This window comes from Microtus pennsylvanicus, chromosome 10 (assembly GCF_037038515.1).
Source record: "Microtus pennsylvanicus isolate mMicPen1 chromosome 10, mMicPen1.hap1, whole genome shotgun sequence".
NCBI lineage: Eukaryota > Metazoa > Chordata > Mammalia > Rodentia > Cricetidae > Microtus > Microtus pennsylvanicus.
In genome coordinates, this window is record NC_134588.1 from 28,395,101 (window position 1) to 28,421,632 (window position 26,532).

At 51.9% G+C, this 26,532-nt stretch overlaps 1 protein-coding gene across 25 annotated transcripts in view; it reads left to right on the forward strand.

Annotated features, from left to right (window-relative positions):
- Plekha6 (pleckstrin homology domain containing A6) overlaps positions 1–26,532 on the forward strand; it is a 144,057-nt gene that overhangs the window by 94,472 nt on the left and 23,053 nt on the right. For 11 of the 25 annotated variants that reach the window (XR_012912048.1, XM_075987946.1, XM_075987941.1 and 8 more), the window contains 14 exons: positions 406–486; positions 1,616–1,730; positions 6,351–6,455; positions 7,091–7,163; positions 9,853–9,953; positions 13,433–13,635; positions 15,453–15,935; positions 17,437–17,953; positions 18,304–18,390; positions 19,342–19,395; positions 23,519–23,599; positions 24,458–24,526; positions 25,846–25,926; positions 26,154–26,303. Coding sequence is in view for 24 of the 25 variants with exons in the window: in XM_075987946.1 (XP_075844061.1) it covers positions 406–486; positions 1,616–1,730; positions 6,351–6,455; positions 7,091–7,163; positions 9,853–9,953; positions 13,433–13,635; positions 15,453–15,935; positions 17,437–17,953; positions 18,304–18,390; positions 19,342–19,395; positions 23,519–23,599; positions 24,458–24,526; positions 25,846–25,926; positions 26,154–26,303 (2,200 nt within the window). In the remaining variant the exon portion in view is untranslated. The remainder of the gene's footprint in view (positions 1–405; positions 487–1,615; positions 1,731–6,350; positions 6,456–7,090; positions 7,164–9,852; positions 9,954–13,432; positions 13,636–15,452; positions 15,936–17,436; positions 17,954–18,303; positions 18,391–19,341; positions 19,396–23,518; positions 23,600–24,457; positions 24,527–25,845; positions 25,927–26,153; positions 26,304–26,532) is intronic. The other 14 variants (XM_075987945.1, XM_075987962.1, XM_075987966.1 and 11 more) reach the window with 11 other exon arrangements.

Genomic DNA, 26,532 nt, shown 5'->3' on the forward strand with positions numbered 1-26,532 from the left:
AGGGGAGTCCAAGGTCACAAGGGAGTTCCTCCAGCAAATTATGAGCAAGCATTTTCTGTGTGGAGCTCTGGCAGGCGCCGTCTCTGGGAAGGAAGCTGCTGCATGAGATCTCGACTGTGTCAAACTCAGGCTTGGAAAGCCCCAACTCACCCTCCCTCCTGTCCCCAAGGTGGCCACTGAATGCATGGAGTCTAGCTTTCTGACAGCCTGAGCTCTCCAGCAGGAGGTTAACAGTAAACCAGGGAGAGGTGACTAGGCTTCAGTCTCCCCCTGACTCCACCCACCTGCATCTTCCTGACCCCGGGGCAACAGAGCCACAGCTCCTTCCAGGGCCTGTCATCCTTTGGGTTATGACTCTGTCCTCCCCAGCTGATGGCAGCTCTCTCCCCTCTTTTTTCTCTGCAGCCACAATGAAAGACGCAACACATTTCGACACCCAGTGACTGGCCAGGTCCCAGAGGAGAACAAAAAGTTTGACTTGAAAACGTAAGTTCCCTGCTTCTTGCCTTCTGTCTTTGCCACTACTGTCCTGATGCACTAAGTGTAGGCTTGGCAGGGCATGAAGGAGGAGATGTTTGGGTTCCTCACCTCAGCTTCAAGGACCAGAAACCTCTGGGCCACATCTTTTGACAACTTCCCACACTGTTCCCAAGTTCTGGTAGAGAGCAAGTTGGTGTTTCCCGTAAGTGGAGCTGAAGGAATTGAGAAGCCTGCTTTTAGCTTGGGATAGCCCCTGGGAGCCCCTGAAGGTAGCGCAGGGGAATCGGATGTAATCAGAGGTCTAAATGCACATGCTTCAATTGGAATCCTGCCTCACTGAAAGAGGATAATTCAGAGACCACTGAGCTTTTGTGCCTTTAGTCAATGAATTTTCCCTCCTCTGGGATCAAATACATAGCTTTATGTATGTTGAACCTTTAAAATAGAAGGCCACAGGCTTAGTGGTACACGCCTGTAATCCCAGCTTCTTGGGAGCCTGAGGCTAGAGTGTCTTGATTTCAAGGCCAAGCTGGGCTGTGTAGTAAGACTGTTTCAAAATAAGATAAAAGTAACTGGTAGTCTATTATCTTAGAGTCTAGAGTTTTAAACAAACACAGACAGGAGAAAGCCACATGGGGTGGCACCAGTTTATAATCCTAGAATTTGGTTCGCAGAGGCAGGAGGATCAAGAGTTCAAGATCATCCTCAGCTACATAGTGAGCTTGAGGACAGTCTTTAAAAAAACACCAAACCAGCTAAGCAGTAGTGTTGTATGCCTTTGATCCCAGCTCTTGGAGGCAGAGACAGGCGGATCTCTGTGAGTTCAAGGCCAGCCTGGTCTATAGAACAAATTCTGTGACAGCCAGAGCTACACAGAGAGCCCCTGTGTAACCAAACCAAACCAACCAAACAAAATAAAACAACCAAAAAAACCCAAGCCGAATCCATAAATGAACCAAGAAGAAAAGGGAGATTATCCCAGAAGAACCAAAGGAGCCCCTGGGATGACCTGTGAGCTGCACCTCAGGCTGGGGCTTTGTGCTGATGTTGGGACAGTGGGAGGCAGAACAGGGCTGGTGCTTTCCATTGCTTCTTGGCTCTGACTGGTTTCCTTCTGTCGTTGACTTGAATTCAGATCAGCCTTGGACATGTCCAACAAAACAGGTGGGAAACGTTCTGCTACCCTCAACAGTGACATCTCCAACCACAACATGGTGTCAGAGGTCCCTCCAGAGCGGCCCAACATCCGGGTGAGTCCAGTCCTCTAGGCAAGCTGCCAGGCAGGACATGCTGTCAGTTAGGAGGGTCTCAGGATCTCCAGGAAAGTCCTTGCCTGCCCAGCACATCTGTAGGCTCCAGTGGGCAGGCCAGGAGGTACAGGAACACAGTGCAGAGTGGAAGGGAAGCCCAGACAAGCACCTCACAGAGATGGGACTCCACGCATGGGTTCTCTACCTCAATCCTACTAGTATTTGAGACTTTGTGGACGGGGTTTCCAGCAGTGTAGGCTGTCAAGCAGCTCTGAGCTCTGCCTGTTAGGACAGGACCTCCTCTCCTCTTGTCATGGCCAAACATGTCTGCAGCTGTTCAGTGTCCTCTGGGCACAAAATCTCCCTCTCCTAAGGACCACTGATCTCAGGGGACAGCAAAAGAACCTCCTGTGAAAGATGACCTCGTCTGGGAGGTCAGCATGGGAGGAGGAGGAAGAAAGGGAACCCTGGGAAGAAGCCATCCATTGAGAAGGGGGTGGAATGTGACATTTGGGCTCAGTGACTGTGGAACTCAGAGACACCGACAAGCAGTTTGAGAGGCGTGATGAGCACAGAAGGCTGAGAGGGGAGGGGAGAGGAGATGTAGAAACGCAAGGAAACCACGAACAGAGCAACCCCGAGGGAAACCGAGAAGAGAGCAGCCCCAGACTGCAGGGTGCTCACGCACAGCACGCTCCCCACACCCAGTATGTGTGTCTCTGTGTGCACAAGCTAGCAAGGGTGCCCTGGAAACACAATTGCGCAAGTCACAGAATCTGAAAAGTATATTAACTTACATAAAATGTACAAAGATGAAGAGCAGGGCTGCATATTCATAGACACTGCAGCAGTACAAGTGTATAGCCGCAAGCAGAAGATCGATTTGGGGTCAGTGGCTGCCTTTGGGGAGGAGAAGGCAACAAGACTGAGAAAGCCTCAAAAGGAGGCCTAGCTCTACTTGCCTTTTCTTATGGGGGGACCAACAGAAAGGAATGGTTAGAATGATATTCCCTGCTTTTCTGAAACACTTGAAACAGTTCAGACAGGGGTTTTTAGTCTTCATGTGTGAGAAGAAATGCGGTATGGGGTACACACAACAGTGGGTGTGTGAGGATTGTGTGTATGGGGTACACACAACAGTGGGTGTGTGAGGATGTGTGTATGGGGTACACACAACAGTGGGTGTGTGAGGATTGTGTGTATGGGGTACACAACAGTGGGTGTGTGAGGAGTGTGTATAGGGTACACGCAACAGTGGGTGTGTGAGGATTGTGTGTATGGGGTTCACACAACAGTGGGTGTGTGAGGATGTGTGTATGGGGTACACACAACAGTAGGTGTGTGAGGAGTGTGTGTATGGGGTACACACAACAGTGGGTGTGTGAGGGAGTGTGTATGGGGTACACACAACAGTGGGTTTGTGAGGATGTGTGTATGGGGTTCACAGAACAGTGGGTGTGTGAGGATTGTGTGTATGGGGTACACACAACAGTGGGTGTGTGAGGATTGTGTGTATGGGGTTCACACAACAGTGGGTGTAAGGATTGTGTGTATGGGGTTCACACAACAGTGGGTGTGTGAGGGAGTGTGTATGGGGTTCACACAACAGTGGGTGTGTGAGGGAGTGTGTATGGGGTACACACAACAGTGGGTGTGTGAGGGAGTGTGTATGGGGTTCACACAACAGTGGGTGTGTGAGGATGTGTGTATGGGGTACACGCAACAGTGGGTGTGTGAGGGAGTGTGTATAGGGTACACACAACAGTGGGTGTGTGAGGATTGTGTGTATGGGGTACACACAACAGTGGGTGTGTGAGGATGTGTGTATGGGGTTCACACAACAGTGGGTGTGTGAGGGAGTGTGTATAGGGTACACACAACAGTGGGTGTGTGAGGATTGTGTGTATGGGGTACACACAACAGTGGGTGTGTGAGGATGTGTGTATGGGGTTCACACAACAGTGGGTGTGTGAGGAGTGTGTGTATGGGGTACACGCAACAGTGGGTGTGTGAGGGAGTGTGTATGGGGTACACGCAACAGTGGGTGTGTGAGGATTGTGTGTATGGGGTACACACAACAGTGGGTGTGTGAGGATGTGTGTATAGGGTACACACAACAGTGGGTGTGTGAGGAGTGTGTGTATGGGGTACACGCAACAGTGGGTGTGTGAGGGAGTGTGTATAGGGTACACACAACAGTGGGTGTGTGAGGGAGTGTGTGTATGGGGTTCACACAACAGTGGGTGTGTGAGGATTGTGTGTATGGGGTACACACAACAGTGGGTGTGTGAGGATGTGTGTATGGGGTACACACAACAGTGGGTGTGTGAGGGAGTGTGTATGGGGTACACGCAACAGTGGGTGTGTGAGGATTGTGTGTATGGGGTACACACAACAGTGGGTGTGTGAGGATGTGTATGCTGTACATGCAACAGTGGGTGGATGCATGTGTCTGCAGACCCTAGAGATGTCACATGTCATCTTCATGTGCTTTTTCAAACCTGATTTTTTAAGGCAGAGTCTCTCACTGAACCTGGAAATCATTGAAGTCTCGGGGACCTTTCTGTCCCTTCCTCTTTACTGCTGAGATTACAGGCTCCCACAGAATCCACCTTTTAAATGCATATCTATTTATAAATATGTTATATTATATATATTAAGCTACTATACATAAATATATATTCTGTTAACGATGTATGTCTATGTCTGTGTGATATGTACTCATGTGTGAGGGTACCTGAGACAGTTTTATAGTGTGTGGGGAGGCTGTGCTAGACTTCACAGGCTAAGTCTGAAGTTGGTGGAAGAGGGAGCACAGGAAGATGGGGAAGAGGCAGACATAGGGCCTGTGTACTAACACCACAGAAAGCGGGTTATAGACATAGCCACACATTGCAGACCTGGCCTTCTGTGCTGTGCGGAGAAATTTCAGTTCTCCTACGTGATGATCACTACTGAGAAAATTAAATGTTTTTAGCATGCGAGCATGTGTGTGTGTGTGTGTGCTCACACATGCACATGTGTGTGGTATGTGTGTGATGGAAACCGGAGTCTTCTATATGCTAGGCAAGAGCAAGTGCTTTTCTCCCGAGACCGTGGGTCAGAAGCATCGTCCTTGGCTAGGCCAGTGATGCTTCTTTCAAAGGCAAAGGCAGTGATGAAGGCAGCATTTCCTAGTAAAAGGGTGTGCAATTGAGGAAGTGCACATCTTATAACTACAATTTCCTCTGTGCACTGGGTGTGCAGAGCGTGGTTGTAAGAATAGGGGAAAGGTTGGAGGGTGGGGAGACTCGGGAAAGTGTTTTGAGGGGAAAATGGAGTTGCCATTAGGGTCTCGTCCTAACTGGGGTTGGGGACTGGAGGTTTGTGGTGACCTCCTGTGTATGCAGTGTGACCCCCACCCCTACCCCCTACAACAGTGCTTTAATTCCTGAGAGTTCAGAGGACCTGAGTGATTTGTTTAATTTGGAATATGAGTTTCAGGAAGGATGGAGCAGAAAGCCAGCAGGTGGGGTTTTGAGTCTGACTTGGATCCAGCAGAGAAGGAAGGGCTGAGGAGCTGAGCCTCTGGGTGAAGGAGAACAGCTGGTAGAGCTAAGGATTGGGGGGAAGAAAGATCCAAAGAGGAAGTGTTGTGATGGGAAAATGTTCCTGTAGGATTGAAGGTGCTGGGGGTGAGGTGAGTTGGGTGCTAGCAGGAGCTGGAAGGCAGTCACAAGAGTAGCTGGATTCTCCATGCACGGTCTGGAGTTGAGACCATGGTCATACAAAAGGTCATCGGATGGGCTGTCCTCAAGAGTAGTGAGAGCTCCCATGGTGACTGCAAGTCTTCTGGTGAAGAGGATGACTGACACCTTAGCCCTTAGACTAAAACAACAATGAACAAACCAGACACAGCAGTCTGCTCCAGGATCAGACGCTGAGGAGAAGGAAGGGTTAAGCTGAGAGATGAGCAGAGTGCTCAAGGGAGACACTGTCATTGCCAGACACAGGAGGAGTGATGTGTCCTCGCGGCAGTGACACGTGGGGACACTGTCTACCCTCCCAGCTCTGAGGACTGTCTGGTGTGAGACAGGGACAGGATGCAGACGGGATGATGTGGGGAAGTTGTGTGCATGCCAGAAGCCTGTGCAAGAGGTGGTGGTAAGGAGAAGCGAGCCAAAGAAAGAGCAAACTGGGGCCCACTGGATGCTCGGAGTCAGAGAGGCGCTTACTGCCAAGCCCGATGACCTGGGTTTGATCCCAGAGACCTAATGACTGCCGATTGGGTCTCTAACTTCCAGACTCACCAAGGCGTGCACATGCCCCCCACAAAGTAAATAAATATAAAAGAGAACTTGGAAGAACAAACTCAGAAATCTTTGTTTTCCTCCCAGAAGAAAAGACAAAAGCTTTGCAACAGCTAGTGTGTTGAAACTCTTGTTTGAGATCCGAAGAGCCAAAGAATTAAAGGGCCAGGCCCTTGAGTTAGAGAGGATCAAAGCCTCACAGCCAGACCCCTAGTGGGAGGGTGCCAGGGGCCCACTGAAGGGGTATGCCCATTAGCAAGGACCACTCCCTTGCCAACAGAGCTATAAGGGGAGAGGGGAGTTGGACTAACTGCTGCCTTTGCCCCTCCAGGCCACTCGAACTTCCCGCAAAGCCATTGCCTTTGGTAAGCGCTCACACTCCATGAAGCGGAACCCCAATGCACCTGTCACCAAGGCTGGCTGGCTCTTCAAACAGGTGAGACCATCCTGCTGCATTGCCTACAGTAACCAGCACTTTCTTCATGGCCTTGAGTCTTCTGTACGCTCAGCAGCCCATGTCCTCTTTGGTGTGTTTTCCTGTTGTCTCTGAGCGTCTCCCAGTTGTATAAAGATTCTGAGAAATTGAAAACCTCCCCAAAGTTAGTGTCAAATTTGGGGATCCAAAATGAGATTCCTTAGGGGTAGATGCAATGACTTTGAAATATGCCAGGTCAGTAATCTGATCAGAGCACAGGGCACGTTCCCTACGCGTCCCCTTGCTGAGTGGGGGCGGGGTAGCTTCAGGTACTGGAGTTTACCACCTTTCCCTGGATGGACACTGCTGTATTCTTGTCTTCTCTTCTCACTCACTCTGGGGTACCTTTTGCCCCCTTTATCCTCCCCAAGGGAGGTCCAGGGCCTCAGAACGACAGAACCGGAAAGTCACGGGCAATAATCTGATGTCAGTTCCCAGCATCTGGGATCTCAAGGGAGTTTTGCTGCCACGTGCTAGTGGCGGGGCGCTGCAGCTCAAGCCCAGTGTCCTTGTAACCAGTGCAGTGCTGGCTGCATCTGCCTCCTCTTCCGCACCAGCTCATGGCCTGCCCGTCTGTCTGTGTGTGTGTCCTACAGGCCAGCTCCGGGGTGAAGCAGTGGAACAAGCGCTGGTTTGTCCTGGTCGATCGCTGCCTCTTTTACTACAAAGGTGAGTAACCCAGCACTGCCCAGGCAGGGGGAGCCGTGGACCACTCTGCCTCGTCCTGCCTGGCTGTTGGGCTCTGCTTCCGGAGCTCTCTGGCGAGCGGGTCTCTGCAGGCAGGATCCTAGCAACAGCAGGGTGTGGCAAAGTACGTCACAGCACACTTCTCAGATTCAGTCACTGCTCATTCAGTTCCTAGCCATGAATACTTATCCGGGAGGCAACAGTTCTGGCTCCCGACTGATAATACAGCAGGTGAACAGGGCAGACCTTGGGGTGGTGAGATTCCTGGGCGAGGGGAGGAAAAGGACAAGGAGAAGGAGGGCACTAGTTACTGCTTGTAGGTCGCCTCCTAATGGAGGCTGGTGTTGATTTTCCTCCAGGCCCCACAGAATTTGCAATCTGATCTGGCATCTCAGACTCTTAACATTTTGTTTACTGTGAAGCCTACAGCACTAAAAGCTGGGCAGCTGGGAAGATGTTCGGGCAATACTGGATAAACAAATAGTTCTGGCCTCTGACCTCTCTGTCACCCCCACATTCACGTGAGGCTCCCCTGTCCCCACACAAGCGGACAAAGATCTGATGAGCTCTGGCACAGCCTCTTCCAGAAAGTTAAAGTGTAGACAGCAACATGTGTCAGGGTGAGCACAGGCGACCCAAGCAAGGGCTAAGGACAATAGCGGTGACATCATATCAGGCTGCTGCAGTGGGAGGGGGTGGGTGGGAGGGATGAGAAGAGAGGTTGAGATGCTCTCCAAGCAAGGGAGGCTGTGCGCTTCGCTCATTCACCTGCAGGATGAAGCAGCCCTGCTTTCTTCCGGCCTCCCGAGAGCAGTGGGTGAATGTTTAACTTCAGTGAACACATGTTGTACCAGCTCACCCTCTGCTCTGGAGCTGCTCTTGCTTAGTTGTAGCCACACAGGGCCTATGGATACAGGGACAGAGGAAAGTCTAGAACTAAGGGATAAGAAATTTCCTTGCCCTAGAACCAGTCTCTGAGGAGAGGAGCAGGGCGTACCAAAGGATGCTCATGAGCCACAGAGGGACAGTCTCAGGATACCCCATATTTATCGATTTTCTGTGGCTGGGTAATTGATAAAGGAGAGAGGTTTGTTCTGGCCTTTGGATTTGGAGGCTAGGAGGTATGAGAGCTCGGTGCCAGCATGATTAGCTTGGGGGCGGTGCTAGGGGGACATCTGGGCTGCTTTGGCGCATGCACGTCAGAAAGCAGAAGGTCAAGCGGAAACGTGGGAAAACACAGAACAACTTTGCTTTCTAGCACCCTGCTCTGGAGAAGCCCCCTCTGAGATGGGCATGTCAGATGGGCATACATTTAATCCCAGCTCTCAGGAAGCAGAGGCAGGTGGATCTCAGTGAGGTCTCTGGACCGGTTAGGGGTAGGGATACATAAGTGAGACCTGTCTCAAAAAAGAAAAACAACAAAAAAAAAGGGCACACCTTGCTCTTGATGATCTCCCCACTGTTGTGTGGGAATCAAATTTCAGCAGGTGAGGGCATGGACCAACTGGCCATAGCCAAACACGGCACCTCCTGACCTATATTCAGCCATCTGGATAGTGACAGCTTCGGTTTCCCCAGAGACAGTCCTGGGGTTCCACTCCAACCCCCCCCCCTCTTTTTTTCTGATTTAGCCATTTCCCATGGTGCTATAGGAAGGACTGGACAGAGAAGAAAAACAGACCTGCTGTCTCATGAGTATGACCAGAGAAGCAGACTCAGGGAGTCTGTAATCTAAAATAATTTCTTCTGCGTGGAAAACAACTAGATGGTTTTCAGGGGCTATGGCCTAGGAAACAAGAGAAATACTAGGGAAAATAAGAAGGGCTTGCCATGCCTCATAGAAGTCCCACACCTGTCCCGCAGAATATTTCCGCCCTTTCTGGTCTCCTTTGGACAGCTGGGACACTGGCTAGGCAATCCTTCAGGATTCAGGATGAATTGTGTAGTAGCCTGATCCTGGGATGCACAGCTAGACTCTTGCAGCACCTGCCTTCCTGTTAAGGTCAGGGGCCTTAATGGCATCCATAGCAAAGTAAGACCACTTACATAGACCACTGGGGCCTAGAAGGACCTCAGAAAGAGTTACCTCCAGCAGGTTTGGTGGTTCACAGCTGCAGTGCCATCACTGGAGATGCCAAGGCAGGGGAGCCATTATTAGCACAAGGCCAGTCTGTACATAGTAAATCCAAGGTCATACAGGGCCTCATCTCAAAACAAAAACACCCAAAGCATTACCCAAAGGAGTCACTACCTCCATCCTGCCCCCTTCTCTGTGTGTTGTTGTTGAAATTGTCCTGCTTATCAGGATAGGGCAGATAAGATAGGGGTAAAGGATGCTGGCTTTGGAGTTAGGCTTCCCACATTTTAAGACTGATTTCACTTTGCATGGTTAAGGAAACTGGACAAATCACTTAGCATCTCACTTTGACAATGGGGGAATAGTAAAGCCTCTTAGGGCAAATAGGAGTGTTGGGTCTAATAAGGTATTGAACCAGTCAGACTCAAAATTAATACATGGACTACTCGTTAATGTTTATCCTAGTAAGGTTGTAGAACTCCTTACCCTTCCTTCTGCTTCAGCACCATTGGCTCACATGCCTGAGCATGTGCAAACACACACGCGTGTGTGCACACACGCATGCACACACCTGTGCCTCTGTTTCCCTGACAGATGAGAAGGAGGAGAGCATCCTGGGCAGCATCCCCCTGTTGAGCTTCCGGGTTGCAGCCGTGCAGCCCTCGGACAACATCAGCCGGAAGCACACATTTAAGGTCAGCTGGACTTCCCCTTCTAGGCAGGGAAAGGAGGGAGTCTGCTCTTCTAGAACTTGGGACTGGTGCAGGCTAAAGAGCATGTCCCTTAGAAGCCCCTGCGTGGTGGCAGAGAATGGAACAGGCAGTGACCCCTAGACTCCTCTGGATGCCTGGGAGGGAAAGCAAGGCCATGCTGGGACTCCCTTTTCTTCTGGGGGTTGGGGGGATGGCACAGGTGAGCAGACAGAACTGTGCCTCTGTGATACCGTGCTGTTCACCAGGACGAAAATTATGTCCTGAGCCTTTTGGACCTTCTGCCTAGCAGCCTACCCCCTCCCCCACTACAGAGCAGAGCTGTGGTGGGCGGGGTTCGTTCTGAAGTCTTTTCTGAATAGGTTTTCATTCTACTTGGAGCCTAGGGATATGGAGGCATTCCCCCCATCCCCCCAGTCAAACTTACTCAAATTTTCATCTTTAGAGAATATTGGGAGTTGAATTTGTTTTAATCTTGAGTTACAAACCTTATGGAGATAGCATTACCCTGGCCCTGTGGTCCTGGGGATGGAACCCAGGGCCTTGTGGATGCTGAGCAAGTGTCCTGTCATGGAGATGCACCCTTGGCCATGCAGACAACAATTTGAGAGGACAAGTGCAGGGGAAAATGGGACTCGCCTCCTGTTCAGTGTCCCTTCTCAGAGCCCCTGGGGCACCTACTCAGCAAAGCTGCGCCTGCAGCTGGCTCCTCCGAGGCCGGTATTTTTCCACGTTTAAAAATTCATGACCCATTAAAAACTATAAAAATCCCATGCCCTTTGTGTTTTGTGATGCAAAGAGCCTTAGGCTCCTTTTCAGAATATGAAGTAATAATATCGGCTCTGCATGTCTTAGTATACAGCCCTCCCTCCTCTTAGTTGAGAATTAGTGCCCAGGACCCTTAGAGCCCAAGGCCATGGCTTTAAACATGTGGCAGAAATGACAGGCGGCACTAGGTTGGTGTCTGAGCTTGCAAGGCTCTTCCTGCCCTTAGATCGTGGTAGAAAGAGGTGGGCAGCGCACATGGGGCCTGCCGAGGGAGCAGGGAGGGGCCTATTCGTTACATAATTAGTTCCCTTCCTCCTAGGGTTTCATGCCAGAGGTGTGAACAGAATGAACAACTAATAAAAGTCTAACTCCAGGGAGCTGGGTTCTAGCTGGGAAAATAGGAACAGGCTGTTGAACCAACAAGCAGACCCGCTCCACAGATACATTCGCACCCACACACCGTCCACAGCCTGTCTCGCCCTTCATACCAGACCTGTCAGAGCCTCAAGCTGGAGCTGAGCAAAGTGCAGCATCCGAGAAATGTCCCAGAATGACTGATCCACACCCACCTTGTAGAGCCTAGAGCTCACTACTGTGCCTGCCAGTCACTCACACCCTCCTCTTCCCCCAAGTCCTACACTGTCTCTTTCGGGGCCCCACGTGATAGCTATGTCCAGTGTCCTACAAAGGGTTCTGACTGGTTCTATTCAATGTCCCATCCCCAGGGAAGGGAGGGGAGCTGAGACGGACAGACATGAGGCTTGTCCTGTTGTGGCCACCAAGCACAAGTCTTGGATGGCAAATAATGAGGAGCCAGGAACTGTCCCTGCCTGGCTACGGTTGAATGACTTAGCTTCTTTTACCCGCCTCCCCCTTCCCCAGCTCCTTTCATATTAGAAGCTGGTGCCCCTCCCTGTACCCATCAATAGCCCTGTCTTTTCCCAGGCCCTCTGCCTTCTCCTGTCACAAGCACTTGGTTCTGGGTCTGTTTGCTCCTTGTTCCTTGTGGCATGTTTTGTTCCCAGTGTGACCGAGCTCAAGTGCAATCTTTATCTTCCTTGTGACTGGTGCCCCAGCCAGCAAGCTGCACACACAGGTTGCTCATGGAATAAACAGGTTCACCTGCTGACTCCCACCTACCCCACAACACACCAGCAGCCCTGCCTGTGTCTCCCACGCCACCATGCTAACCCTGTATTCTTGTCCCAGCGTACCTTCCCGGGCTCTGGCACTGCTATTCCATTTCAAGGCCCAGCATCCTCCTTCCCTGCTTTACAGCTCCCTTGTCCATTAGCACCACCCTTCTGCAGCTCTGCCTCCTGCTGGGCTTCAGTCCTGGACCAGAGAACTCCAGATGGAGGAAGGGTGAAGGTGGAGACGGAAGTGGGGCACACAGAAGGGAGTCTTCTGAAGTTTGGGCCAGAAAACACTGGAAGGGTGTGTGCATGACGTGTTCAGGAAAGCCTTGAGTTTAGCCAGAGAGGGTCTGGCCTTTCCCCTTTGACTCCCATCAACCTATAGTTAGCACCCAGGGGAGCCACGGCCAGAATGAGACTCCTAATCACATCTGGAAGCCCCTGTTAAGTGACATAAATTTTAATTACCATTCTTTTAGGAGTGGAGGTTGTCACCAGGGGAATACGCTAAAGTCCCAGAAGGAACCTAGCTAGTCCCGTGGCCTTTTTCCCCCGTGAGTTTTACTAGGCAGAACCTCTCCTCCCTACCGCCCATCCTTGCATCATTCATTCATTCATTCATTCATTTATTTTTATTTTTCGAGACAGGGTTTCTCCGTAGCTTTTGGTTCCTGTCCTGGAACTATCTCTTGTAGACCAGGCTGGCCTCGAACTCACAGAGATCCGCCTGCCTCTGCCTCCCGAGTGCTGGGATTAAAGGCGTGCGCCACCACCGCCCGGCCCTTGCATCATTTAAACTAGAGCGAAATCGCAACTTGTCTGCCGGAAGAGCCAGGGTTAACGCTGGGGCTCCCCGATTCACTGCCCACCATAGTTCAGATTCCCGCAGTGCATACTCTCTGTGCCCCTTCCCTTGTTGGGCTGAGCTGGGCACTGCTGAGTGCTGTCCTTTGGGTGGTAACACTGACGAGAAAGGAACATCCCGTCCTACCATCTCGTGCTCCTCTTCCTCTGGTGTCGGTTGACTTGTCTCTGCCTCTCCTCCTTCTGGCCGCATGAGGACCCTCTCCTCTGGACAGAAGCTCTCTTCTGGCTTCCAGCCCGCTGTGCCTGCTCACGGCCATCAACTAGGTAGTGTGTTCCGTCTGTTTGCAAGTGCGTGCCCTGCATGCCATGGATGCTCAGGTGTCTCCTTTTGAGCAAGGGGTAGGGCCAGCTTCTTGGTAGTTAAATTGGGCTTGAGATGGACCTGTTTTGGGGACCGTCTCTCCCAGCCCTGGGGTAATTCTCATGTCACTAAGGTGGAATTGAAGGGGAGACGGGCTGTGGTAATTGTCCCTCCTGCTTACAACCACTTCAGGCGGGGGCGGTAGGCTCGATTTCCTGGTTGCTGGGCTTTGAGATCATATTCAGAGACTTAGCTCAGGCTGGACCTGAGAGGTAGCTGCAGGCCACCCTCCTTGCCTGGCTCTTAAGCTCCTCTGGGGAGAAGCTGGGGGCTGTAAACAGCCTGACTGACTGACTGCCCTTCCTGTGGGTGTTGGTGTCCTTTTCCTGCAGGTGACTGTTTACCGGGTAGACGAGGCTGGGGCTGGTTCCACGCACTGCCTCTCCCCACAGGCCGAGCACGCTGGAGTCCGCACCTACTTCTTCAGTGCCGAGAGCCCTGAGGAGCAAGAGGCCTGGATCCAGGCCATGGGCGAGGCTGCTCGGGTACAGATCCCTCCAGCCCAGAAATCAGTGCCTCAGCCTGTGCGGCACAGGTGAGTACCAGGGCGCCTGGCATGGAAGGGAGGAAAGGAAAGGCAGACTCAGCTTTGTACCATTGCTGGGCCCCCTGTGTGGGCTTGAACCTCTGGAGGGATGAGGACCCTGCGTCTAAGCAATAGGCCTGGCCGGCAGGTTGCAGAGCCTGAATTTCATCTCCCCTGACCAGTTTCTCCTCTTCTTTCTGAGCTGGGAGAGTCTGCAAAGAGTTCTACTGAAGCTTGGCCAGGGGCCAGAGACTAGGGTCATTTACTCACTGTTCCGGGCTGTTTGTGTTAAACACTGTGGAGGAAAACGGAGTCAGGTTTGAATCATAGGTTAGCTACTTGGCCACAGTGTGACCTGAGGATGAGCGAGTTTACCTCTCAGAACCCAACTTGTCTTGTATTGAATCTAGCAGTTGGAATTGTCCTGGATCCTGGAGGGCCGCAGATGGTATGTGAGGTCCCAACAATACCCGCCACACTGTGTTCTCAGGGCCCACCTCTCCCTTCCATGTGTGGAGCCTTGAGTTAAGTGAATGGGGATCCAGAAGAAAGGGCCTTACAGTGTAGACCCCAGGTCTGGCTATGTGTCTTAGAAACCTTTACCCAACAGTGCTTCAGCAAGGAAGCTTGACCTCAGAAAGCTCTAGGGAGAAGTTGTCTCAAGGGCCCATCTTTGTTCATTGCCAGAGCTTTATCCATCCGCTTCACAGATCTGCCAAGAAGAGGACAGACAGACTAGTCAGCGTTTGTGCCGCTGCAGTAAACACTGGCCAAAGGCAGCTTGGGAAGGAAAGCATTTATCTCCTCTTGTAGTTGGTAGCGGATCTTCCCATCATCCAGAGAAGTCAGGGCAGGAACTCCAGGCTGGAGCCTGGAGGCAGGAACTGAAGCAGAAGCCATGTAGAAACGCAGCTTACTGGCTGATTCCTGTGGATTGCTCAGCCTGTTTTCTTATACTGTCCAGGAGCACCTGCTCAGGGGGTGACCCTGCCCGTGGGGGGCTGGGCCCTCCCACATCAATCATCAATCAAAAAATTGCCCAACAGACGTGTGTTATGGAGTAATACTCTCAGTTTAGATTCCTTCTCCCCAGATAACTCTAGGTTGACAAACAAACAAACAAACAATAAATAAATAAATAAAACCAGGACCCAGATCCTAGAGCAGGTCCTAGGAGCACCACAGTTGAAAACCCGTCATGTTCCTGCCCTGTGGACCTCACATCCTGACGGCACTGGACCCAGAAGGGCTGTGCTTTGCAGAGGGACCTTCGTGTCTACCTGCTTAGAGACAGTGACTTGTGCCTTTGCCGCCTGCCATGCTGTATCTCAAAACAGCCCTCTGAGGGCAGGCAGTATTCTGTCCAGTCCGCCAGTGAAGAGTCCACAGGACTCGTGGGAAGACACAGGGTAGACCTGGAACAAGTCTTTTGCTAAGCAGAGTAGCTGCCCTGAAACTGGGATACAGTGTCAGCCGGGTCTGGAGGGCTGTATTGGAGACAGATAATAGAGAAGACTGAAAAGAGAGGCCACCACAGCCAAGGGCTGGGCTCTGGATCGGCAGCAGAAGGGAGAGTGGTTTGGACAACGAGCCTGGAGGGCAGAGCAAGTGTAGTGTTCACTGGAGGGTTGTGTGACTTCATCTCGTCACTGCCCAGCAATAAAGTAAAGCCTAGGATTTTGGAAGAAGAATTGTGTTCATTCTACCTTGGTTCCATCACCGCCTTTCTGCCTCTTCCTTTCCACTCCTCCCATCCCACTCACCCCCACCCTACCCCACACTGCTGGGCCAGTGCAACTGACAGCCTCTAACTTGGCATCCTGCAGCCACGAGAAGCCAGACTCGGAGAACATCCCACCCAGCAAAGTTCATCAGCAGCCCCCTCTCAACAGTCTCCCCAAGCCAGAGCCCGAGGCCAAGACTCGAGGGGAGGGGGACGGCAGAGGCTGCGAGAAGGCCGAGCGAAGGCCCGAGAGGCCTGAAGTCAAGAAAGAGCCTCTAGTGAAAGCCAATGGCCTCCCATCTGGACCTGAACCAGCCTCGGAGCCTGGCAGTCCTTACCCTGATGGCCCAAGGGTCCCTGGAGGTGGAGAGCCGCCCTCCCAGCCCAATGGCTGGCAGTATAACTCCCCAAGCCGACCAGGGAGCACAGCTTTCCCCCCTCATGATGGGGACACTGGGGGAAACCGGCGGAGCTTTCCACCGCGCACTGACCCCGACAAAATTGCCCAACGCAAAAGCTCTATGAATCAGCTTCAGCAGTGGGTGAACCTGCGCCGTGGGGTGCCCCCACCCGAAGACCTTCGGAGGTGAGGTAGCCTGTGGGGGGGTTGTTATAGCTAGGGCATGGGAAGGGGGCGTAACCTATGGGACAGCTCTTTATTGGGAACCTTCTGGGAGCTGACTATGCTGGGAAGCCAGCACAGACCCTGAGACTCAGCTTGTCCAAATCCTTGCCTCTGATCTCTGTCTGTTGCCTTCAAAGGGAAGGACAGAGATGGGCATGGAGGCATATTTCGTGTAATCTCAGCTCTTGGGAGGCAGAGGTGGGAGGATCAGGAGTTCTGAGGTTACCCTCCACTGCATAGTAGGTTGGAGAATAGTCTAGACATGAGACCCTATCTGAGAGAGAAGAGGAGAGGGGAGGGAGGGGAGGAGAAGGGAGGAAAAGGAGGGAAGGGGAGGGGAGGGGGGGAGGAAAAGAAGGGGAGGGGAGGAGAGGGAAGGAAAAGGAGGGAGGGGAGGAGAGGGAAGGAAAAGGAGGGAGGGGAGGAGAGGGAAGGAAAAGAAGGGGAGGGGAGGAGAGAGGAGGGGAGGGGAGGGGAGGAGAGGGAAGGAAAAGGAGGGGAGGGGAGGGGAGGGGAGGGGAGGAGAGGGGAGGGGAGGGGAGGGATATACAATACCATGCCTGCGATAGGCAGGAGTCAGGCAGGTGCAGAAGCAGGCCTCGAAGCTGTTCCTCAAACACCAGTCCATGCTACAGGTCCTGTAACATTTGAATCCAGTGCTTTATTCACTGGGATCTGAACTATGTATGCTGTTTTAAACAGCTCTGTTGTTTCAAAGCCACTGTTTATAGCAAGTTGTGTGTGTGAGGGGGTATTGTTGTCTCAAAGAAACAAGGCACCTTGTTTGTCCTGCTTTGTTCCTTGATGACCAGTTTGCTCCATGGATAAACACAGGGACCTATCTGATGACTGGCTTTCAAATATTTGGTGGTACCCATCCAGCCTGATAGCGTTTGCCAGGGCAAATGAGCTCGGGATGTAGGGAGCTCCGTAGATTGTGGGTACGGCCTCAGGGGGGATCTTGAGCCCTGAGGAAGCCACCTTTCTAGACAGTTAACATCTCACTGTTGGTGACTGGGTACCTGGGCATTGGCTGTAAGTCTGGGCACCTACTGGCTCTGACAGCGTCTATCTAGAAAGCCACGCTGTCGTCCTCCAGGAGCATGGTACATTTGTGTATCTTCCTCTACCACTTGTCTTGGGTAGGACCTGGTGAATTTGTTGATGGAGATGGCAGATAAGGCTTAGGGCTGTCTTCCAGGACATTTTGATTTCAAGACACACAGGTTGAACTCTGAGTGGTGCAATCTTCTGCTCTAGGAAGCTGGTTGAGAGTGGGACTTTTTCTCACCTCTAGAATAAGCCTAGAACCTGCCTTGAGCAGTGGCCTCCCTTGTGTGCTCACCGGATGCCCCGGGGCTCCATCACCTTTTCAAGCACCCATTGTTAGCTGGAGGGCTGGGAGGTGGACTGGGTGCACAGGTCCATGTTGTCTGCTTTCCTTATAATGCCCCCCCTTCAGTCCTTCAAGGTTCTACCCTGTGTCCCGCCGGGTCCCCGAGTATTACAGCCCCTACTCCTCCCAGTACCCCGAAGATTACCAATACTACCCACCCGGAGTGCGACCAGACAGCATCTGCTCCATGCCAGCCTACGACAGGATCAGCCCGCCCTGGGCCCTGGAGGACAAGCGCCACTCCTTCCGCAACGGGAGTGGACCCACTTACCAGCTTCGTGAATGGAAGGAGCCCGCCAGCTACGGGCGTCAGGATGGCACTGTTTGGATCCCCAGCCCCTCCCGGCAGCCAGTCTATTATGATGAGCTGGATGCTGCCTCCGGCTCCCTGCGACGCCTGTCCTTGCAACCCCGTTCCCACTCTGTGCCCCGCTCACCCAGCCAGGGCTCGTACAGTCGTGCCCGAATCTACTCCCCCGTGCGCTCACCTAGTGCCCGTTTTGATCGGCTGCCACCTCGCAGCGAGGACATTTATGCAGACCCTGCTGCCTATGTCATGAGGCGTTCCATCAGCTCCCCAAAGGTGAGTCACCAGCCCGCCATCTGCTGAGAAGGGCTGCAAATGCTGAGATATCTGGGATCTGCCCCAGGGAGCCTGCCCTGTGGTACCATCCCTAAGAGAGCGGCCTTGGGAGTTGTTCTAGCTTCTAAATAGGAACCCTGCCCATTCCCAGGTTGTGTTAAATATAGTGCCGTGTCTAAGAGAATAGAAAAGATCTGTCCTCTGGTCTTGAGGTCTCAGATAGGTTGTTGTGAATGGGGTTGCTGTACATTTTAGTTTGAACTCTGCCCTTATAACCTTGAACTTTACTTGGTGGGAAGTCCACAGCCCAGCCATAGCCTCTCACCTCTGCAATCCCCTTTCTCTTCCAGTATGATTACCTGGGAGACAGGCGGCCAGTCCCTGCAGGACTGTTCCCCTACAACTACCCACCATCCCCCACGGTCCACGATAAGATGGTACGTCCTCTCCTCCCTTCCACTCCACCTCAGGACCTCCTCGCCTGCATCCACCCAAGGTGGAGCTGAACTGGGGCAGGAGCCAGGGATGCTCTGGGTCCAGTGCCTGGCCCGTGTATTTGTAGAAGTCTCTGGATACCTCCTCCTTCCCCGCCAAGCCTCAAGCCCTCAGGACAGGGTTTGGGGCCAGCTGTCCCTTCTTCTCAGTGGCACAGAGCAGAGAGTACAGGCTCTCCTGCTCCTCCATCCCTCAGTGCAGCTCTTCTCACCAGCACGCAAGAGGAGGGGCCAGGGCTAGCTAGGAGGATGAGCTGGATGCAGAGGCAGGCTAGGACTCCCAGGCTAGTGCATGTGGACTTTCCCCCTTGGTGTATTGCCTCGGGCTTGCCTCTGTTTGGAATGCCACCTGTGGGGAAGGGGCAGGGTTCTGACTGAGGAAGAAAGGGCGGACCACATTGTGTTTGCTCCCTTTTCTGCTGTTTCTATGAAAAGTGTGCCTCTGGAGGGTCAGATCCAGACACTCCACGTCAGTGGGTTGGGGACTAAAGAGTCTGTGTCCCATCCCCAGCAAGGGAGGCCAGGGTGCAGGAGGCTGGCGGATGTGAGGACAGCCACTCTCTACGCTGCTGCTCACCAAAGCCTTGATCCACAGCAAATGTACCTTTCCAGAAATACCCTGTTTTCCCAGAAAAATGGGAAACACTTCTGATCAGATTTGCAGGGTAAACAGAGGTAACAGCGGGGAGAAAGTGTGTCCCTCATCCCTTCTCCACCTGCCTGGTCTCGTCCCCTTCTGCCCTAGAACCACTTAAAGGACAAGACAGAGACTTTTCCCTGTCCATGCCCAGATAACTCTTAACTACTTTGCTTCTTTTTTTTTTATCGTTTTCTTTTGTGTGTTCCTGTTTGTTTGTGTTGCTGGTTGGCCCTTGGGCCTCGGGCTCCGGGTAGGATGAACTGTTAGATCTTCAGTTGCAAAGAAACCTAGAGTATTTGGACCAGCAGGTAGGCAGAGCTGGTGCCCTCGCCATCCCATGCCCTCCTGTCCTGTCTCCCTCCCCCATCCCTAACATCCTCCAGCCATCAGACAACCTTTGTTGGCGTCACCAGGACCCAATAAAGTGGCTTGTGTTTTGGTTTGCTCCCTCATCTCCTTTCCCTCGGAATCCCTTACGGGTAGCTGGGGTTGTCCTCAGAAAAGAAACATATAAATGGGAAGACAATTAATTACCACTATTAACACTCTTCAGTGCTCAGCCCATGTGGAATTGGCCTCACGGGCAAGTGGGAGTTGGCATTTTTGCTCAAGAGAGTAGAGACAAGATTTGTGCCTAAGATGCCAGGGGTTTAGTTAAGCCTGGATGTGGGAAATTCATATCCTGTTCTACTGGTCATTGGTAAGCTCTGTAGTTATAAACTGGGGTCCTATAGATTTGCCCTAGTATGGTTTAGAAAATGATATCAATTCCATACGTTGGTTAGTCCCTCAACAAAGCTCTTCTGCATATACATACAGCTCATAGTCCTGGGAATTCAGTGTGGTTGACAGTGGCAGTAATGTCCGCTCGGGTTGGATGATAAGCAAGCTGACCAGGCAATGAATATCCCAGTGAGATGAGAGCTGCTGGCTGCCTGGTTCCTACTCCAGGCTTTTCCCTTTGCTCCCCTGCCTTTTAACTCCAAAGAGGGCTATCTAAAAACACTCCGTCTATACAGGCTTCAGGTAAACCTATACACTTAATCTTAGATATATGTTATAAGTCACAGGGAGTCTAGAAGTCCTCATCATTTTCCTGTAAATCCAGCCTGTGGTGGTAGAGGTGATCATAGTGATAATATTAAGAATAACTAAGGTATGGTGGTGCATTCTTTTAATCCCAATACTCGGGAGGCAAGGGCAGCTGGATCTCTGTGAGTTTGAAGCCAGCCTGACCTACATAATGAGTTCCAGGCTACGTAAAGTTACACAGTGAGACCCTGTCTCAATAATAATAATAATAATAGTAGTAGTAGTAGTAGTAATAATAGCAGCCCCAATAATTTGGTGCTTCTTCCATGCCTTATAATAGATTGAATATAATAGATCACAATTCTTTTAATTTTTGTAATAATTCTACAAGATGGGAACTGTGACTATCCTGTTTTACAGAAAGGAAATAAAGTACAGAGGTTTAAAAACATGCCAAAGACACAGTCTGCAAACAGCAGAGTTTAGGTTTTACCCCGGTTTGTAGTTGGGAGACAAGGCCAGAATCACATCTCAACAGGACAAGTTCAGACTCATAAATCCGTAGGCAGAAACGTGACCTTGGTATGGCTAATTTCATGGCTATGGCTCTACGTTCTTCCAGTGACTGTCCTGTGACCTGTCATCTCCTATGGCCTCCCTGTTAATGGTGAGATCATCTTTGTAAAAGGCCTTAGGCACTGGGAAGCTCTGACTGCCAGAGTTTAGTCAGCAGGACCAGCTCTTGGCCCTCAAGGGCCTTGCATTCTTGTTCCAAAAGCCGTGCATTATGTCCACGCTATAAGCCTGCTGGGCCATGTGGGATGAACCCCAGGATGCCCTCTCCCAAGCATGGCTGGAAGTACTGGGTCCTTCCAAAGGGAAGGAAGACCTGTGATGCCCTGAAGGGAGGTGGGTTCAGAGCAACCACCACCAGCCTCCCAAGCAGGCTGTCCTCCTTGTAGCTTTGTGGCTTGCTCTGCCCTGCGCAATGACTGCCTGTCCCAGCATTTGACACAGAGTGACTTTTGCCCTCTCAGAGGGGTTGACTGCTAGGGTCTTCAGCATCACCTCTGTATTACCCTCCTGCCTGGAGGAGGACGTTCTTATAGGCAACCCTATGTGATGAGGGGCCGGACACAGCCGGGGGTGCCATGCTGGGCAGCCCCAGGGATGTGTCAGTCTCCCTGGTTCTTTATTTTCAGACACAGTGGAGTCTGCTCTTCTTCAGAGTAGGGAGAATCAGACTGGAAAGCATGGGGGAGCTCTCTGTGGGGCATTGTTCCAGCAAACCTCTGATGGGAAAGAAGCGAGGTCAACGGGTACCCAGGGATACCCTGGTCCCTCTTTGTCCACTATATACTCACAAACGTGTGCACACACACACTTGGTCTCTTTAAGTAGATAGTAGCAAAAGCCACTAGAGGTCAGGCAATGGTGGCACACACCTTTAATCCCAGGATTTGGGAGACAGTCAGATGGATCTCTGTGAGTTCAAAGCCACCGTGGGCTACACAGATCAATGCAGAAATAAATCCAGGTGGTGGTGCCCTACACCTTTAATCCCAGTACTAGGTAGTCATATGCCCTTAATCCCAGCACTAGAAGGAATATAAAATGCCAGGAGAGAGAGGCTGATCTGCTTATTTTGCGGTCGTCCAGCCCTGGTAGAGGGAAGACTTCTCTAGTGACTTGACTGCTTTGCTTTTTTTGGTTTTTGGGTTGAACCCCAATTTCTGTCTCTGAGTTTTTATTATTCATGCTACATTTGGCACCCAACATAGGGTTCAAACCCACGACCCTGAGATTAAGAGTCTCACGTTCTATGATTCTTAATCCTGGGATTAAAGGTATGTGTCACCATTGCCCGACCTCTAGTGGCTTTAGCTTTGCCTCTTGTCTTCACACAAGATTTATTTATAAAAACACAAGTAATATAGCACTACAGATAGGGACTGGATTGACTTCAGATCTTTACACAAAATAAGGAGGCTGTCCTGTTGGTTTTGTAGCTCTTATACTCCCCCTTATACTATGGACACTCTTGAAGCCTTTACACCACACAGAAAACCCGAACTATGCGTATAGGAATAGAAAAATTGAGTGTTAGAAACTCTTTTAAAATATTGCATACCTGGGGCTGGATAGTTGGCTCCAGTTCAGACCACTGGCTGCTCTTCCAGAGGACCCAGGTTTGGTTACCAGCACCCATGTGACAGCTCACAAGCACCTGTCAATCCTCTAGGGCATCCAGTGCTCTCTTCCGGCCTCTGTGGTGGGCACATGCTACACAGACATACAGGCCGGCAAAATGTACGCATAAAGTAAAAGTTTTCTTTTAAATTAAAATGCTGTAGACCCTGCAGATGGGGGCATTGGTTGTCTTTCTCTCTGTGCACAGCATGGCAGAAAGAAAGCTGTGTTTGGGGTGTTGTCTCAAGAGGTAAGAGAAAGAAAAGACGGCAGGCTTGACCAAGACTGGGGAGGCGGTGGATAAAATCCTGACCCCGCAAGACCATCCGTGATGTGGCTCTGTCCTTGGCTTAGTTACTTTATGTCTCCAAAGCTTTCCCTGTACACCTCCCTTCTGTCTTCTCCCGCCATCTGCTGTTGAACACGTAGTTAAAGGGACACAGCCAAGGACATTCCCTGACAGTTTCATTTTTGATTCTCTCCCAGTGGAACCAATGGACAAATGAGGGCATAGCTGATTGGTTTGGTTGGCCCTCCCTCTCTCTCCACCCCTCCCTCTCTCTCCAGCCTTCCCTCCCCCTTTCAGTTTCCCCTTCCACTCTCCCAGTGATCCTTGAAATTAACAGATGACGTGTCAGAGAGCAGTGTTCCGACACCTGGTGTCCCTTTAACATGGCTCACTTGTCTCGACCTCCTTGTTCACTTCCCAGTGCCATCCGAGATCCTTCCTCATGGATGCTGCCAGCCCAGCTCTGGAAACTGTGTAGCAATCTGGAGGTGGGAGGGGGGTTGTTGCTGCATAGAGAGTAGGTCCCAGGTTTGCTCTTTCAGTTCGGTTTAATGTCAGTGTGAGGAGACTGTGTGGTCTTCATCAGAAGCAGTGTGAGAAGTGGGAAGGAGGGAACAGCTTGGCCAGTGTGGTCAGGCAGCCTTAGGGCAGAGCCCTTGGGCCTTGCCAGGTATCTTCCACGCTGTCAGCGAGGGTCTAGGACGTCCCAGCACCCTACTGTGGCATTTACCTGAGGACAGCATCCATCAGTTACTGGTCCTGAAACAGATCATAGGGTGAAAAAATGACGAGGCCACGCACCGGGTGCTGGAGGCCCCAAGAGCAGCTGCCCCTCCCTGTTTACTGCACAGAACCACAGGGGTGTGGGGAGATGGCCTCCCCAGGGCTGAGTGGATCCTCTGTTCCTTCCTCTGCTGCAGATGAGTGAGAGCGAGACTCTCATCAGTATGGTGAACCGCATGGTGGAGAGCTCCTCCCCCAGGGCCCAGCTCTTCATGCAAGTAAGGCCTCTGCCTGCTGCCGGCATGGTCCCTGTCAATGCCATCTCAGCTGCTTGCGCATGGTCGGGTCACCCCATGTGGGATGAGGGCCGCGTCACTCAACCCATTCATCTCCCCAGATATTCCCCTGTCTCCTCCCCAGCTCCACCATGCCACCTTCATTCTTCATGTTCACGGATAAACCCAAGCTGCATTTCCTGAACTGTTAAAATGGCCAGCGGCAGCATCTCATGCTCGCTGAGGGTTGCAAACCTGCTTTGGAATGGCCAGGATGCCCAGTTCATGTTTGCTGTTGTTCTTGACGATTATTCCCGGGGCTGGGGCATGAGAGGAGGGTGTCAGGGGTTTGTGAAACATGTCACCGTGACTGCCATGACAAGGCCGCATTAGCTGGCTTTTGGAATCTTGCCAGTCCTGGCTTAGACTGAGCTCTGTGAATGGTGTGTTCAGTTTACGGGGACAGCAGTTCTCCAGGTTTCTGGTGCTTGTTCCTGCCATGCTCTCCTGTGCTGTCCCTGCAAACGGCCCGCGACTCCCTGGTGCCCTCATGATTGTTACCATCGAGAACGCTACCTTCCGACAGGCCTCCAACAGGGGACAGGAGACACGGGGTTATGTGGCCAACAAAGTTCTAACCTCTCCAGAATCAGCCACAGACAATCAGGATAAAATCAAGACGGCACCATCACAGACTTCGCAGCCAAAGGACATAGAGTTAGCTCGAGTCCCTGGCACGGGGGCGTAGCACACGATGGGCAGTGGTCTCTGGCCGAAAGGAAGCAGGATTGTGATGTCAGCTTTCTCACTCACCCAGCCTCCCCTCCCCCTGCCGTAGTAACCGACATCATATTCCTGCAGGTCCCTGCATACCCAGAGGTGTTCCGGGACGGCCTCCACACCTTCAAGTTAAACGAGCAAGACACGGATGTAAGGGCAGCTCTCCCTGCTCCCTATGGCCACGGTGCTGGTGTTGTCCTCTGCGCCCTTGCTTTCCCTAGGGCCCTTTTCTCCATCCCCCTCGCTCTCCTGGTGGCATTTTACATTTGACTCAGGCCCTCTCATCAGGACCACAGACACAGCATCCCACCTGCTCTCTCCTCCTTCCCCTTCTCTTCTCGGACTTCGCACCACCTGCCCTCCCACCTTGGCTCTGTGGGTCTATACCAAGCTGTGGGCTCCTCCACATCAGTGGAATCTGCTTAGGGCAAAGACTTAGGCTTTGTTTGACTGTAAATCAGTCAGTTCCCTCTGTGCCCAGCCTTTGGTAGACACTGCAGGATAATAGCGAGGATACACCTGCTTCTGCCCTCCAGGAGCGTATGCAGTGGGAGGCCCAGGTAGCCTCAGATGTCAAGATCAGATTCATTCACTGAACGGGACCAAGAGTGGGTCAAGGACAAGACCGGTAGCCAGTGAGAAAGGCCTTGAGAGAAAAAGCCCCAAGGGGCAAGATTTGGCTCGGTAGGAAGAGGACCAAGCATAAGATGTGAGTTAAGAGAGAAGGACATGTGAAGACTCCTCAGAACTGAGAGTGGGCTCTGCCTGCAGCCTCACCGCTGATCCAGGCTGAGGCCTAGGAGGGGCATTCAGGCAAGGACCAACTAAGAGGAGCTCCCATCATCCATCCGGAAACCTTAGAGCAATGGTTCTCAACCTTCCTAACATTGTAACCCGTTAATACAGTTCCTCATGTGTGCTGAGCCCAACCATAAAGTTATTTTGTTGCTACTTCATAACTGTAATTTTGCAACTTTTATGAATCCTAATGTAGACATCTGATATGCAGCCCCTATGAGGGTCATGACCCACATGTTGAGAACCGCTGCCTTAGAGGAAGAGAACTCAGAATCTCAGGATAAGAGAGACTGGGGCCCATGGGGTTGCGAGGCCAGTTTACGCTACATTGCTTCTTTTAAGACTGCTTATTCCCATACCGTCTGCCCCCTGCCTGAGCCAAGGAGGTGAAGCCATTTTGTCTTCTCAGCCTTCTGGGCACTGTACACCCACAGTAGGGTAGGATGCACTTGACTCCCTGCTACCTCCACTCAGAGGATCATCATATCTCATTTCCTAAGATGAAGAGATCCTTCATGCTCTTTCCTGAGCTTTCAAGGTGACGGTGAAGGCCCAGGTTCCTTGGCTGGGGAAAGTGGCGGTATCCAGAGGCCAGGCCCTGCCAACCCCATTCCCAAGTCCGCACAAAACCATGTCCTTCATCTCCTCCTTTCTCCCCTCTGGGCCCTTAGAAGCTGCTGGGCAAGCTGTGTGAGCAGAACAAGGTGGTGAGGGAGCAGGACAGGCTGGTGCAGCAGTTGCGAGCGGAGAAGGTGAGACTCTGGGGTGTCTGTAAAGGTGGGGCTGGCGTGGGATGATGAGATGCCAACTCTGTCCTTACAACGCTTGAGAGACTTTTTTATTCCTCAGACTTCTTATCTCCAGGGACAACAGCCAGTTTGAGGATAACTTTGGCTAAGCTGCCTGATTGAGCTACTAGGGGCTCAGGCATCTAGAGAAGGTCACCGGGGCAGCTCACACCATCCCTGTCTTTCTTTAGGAGAGCCTGGAAAGTGCCTTGATGGGGACCCACCAGGAGCTGGAGATGTTTGGAAGCCAGCCCGCCTACCCAGAGAAGCTGCTGCACAAAAAGGAGTCTCTCCAAAACCAGCTCATCAACATCCGAGTGGAACTGTCACAGGCCACTACGGTAACCCACCGGGGAGCAGGGCCTGTGGCTGTTGACCTCCCCTTGTGCTACCCTGACCCGGGTATCTCCTAAGACAGTGGAAACAGTGGTGCAAGGGCACTCCTGTGCAGTGGGCATGCACAAATAGCAAGTTTGCCTAGCTGTTCGTTCCAAAGTGTCTCTACCCAGCGAGCAAGCTCACTCCTCACAGGCTGTTGAGGCAGTGCAACAGCTGAGGGTTACTGAGATC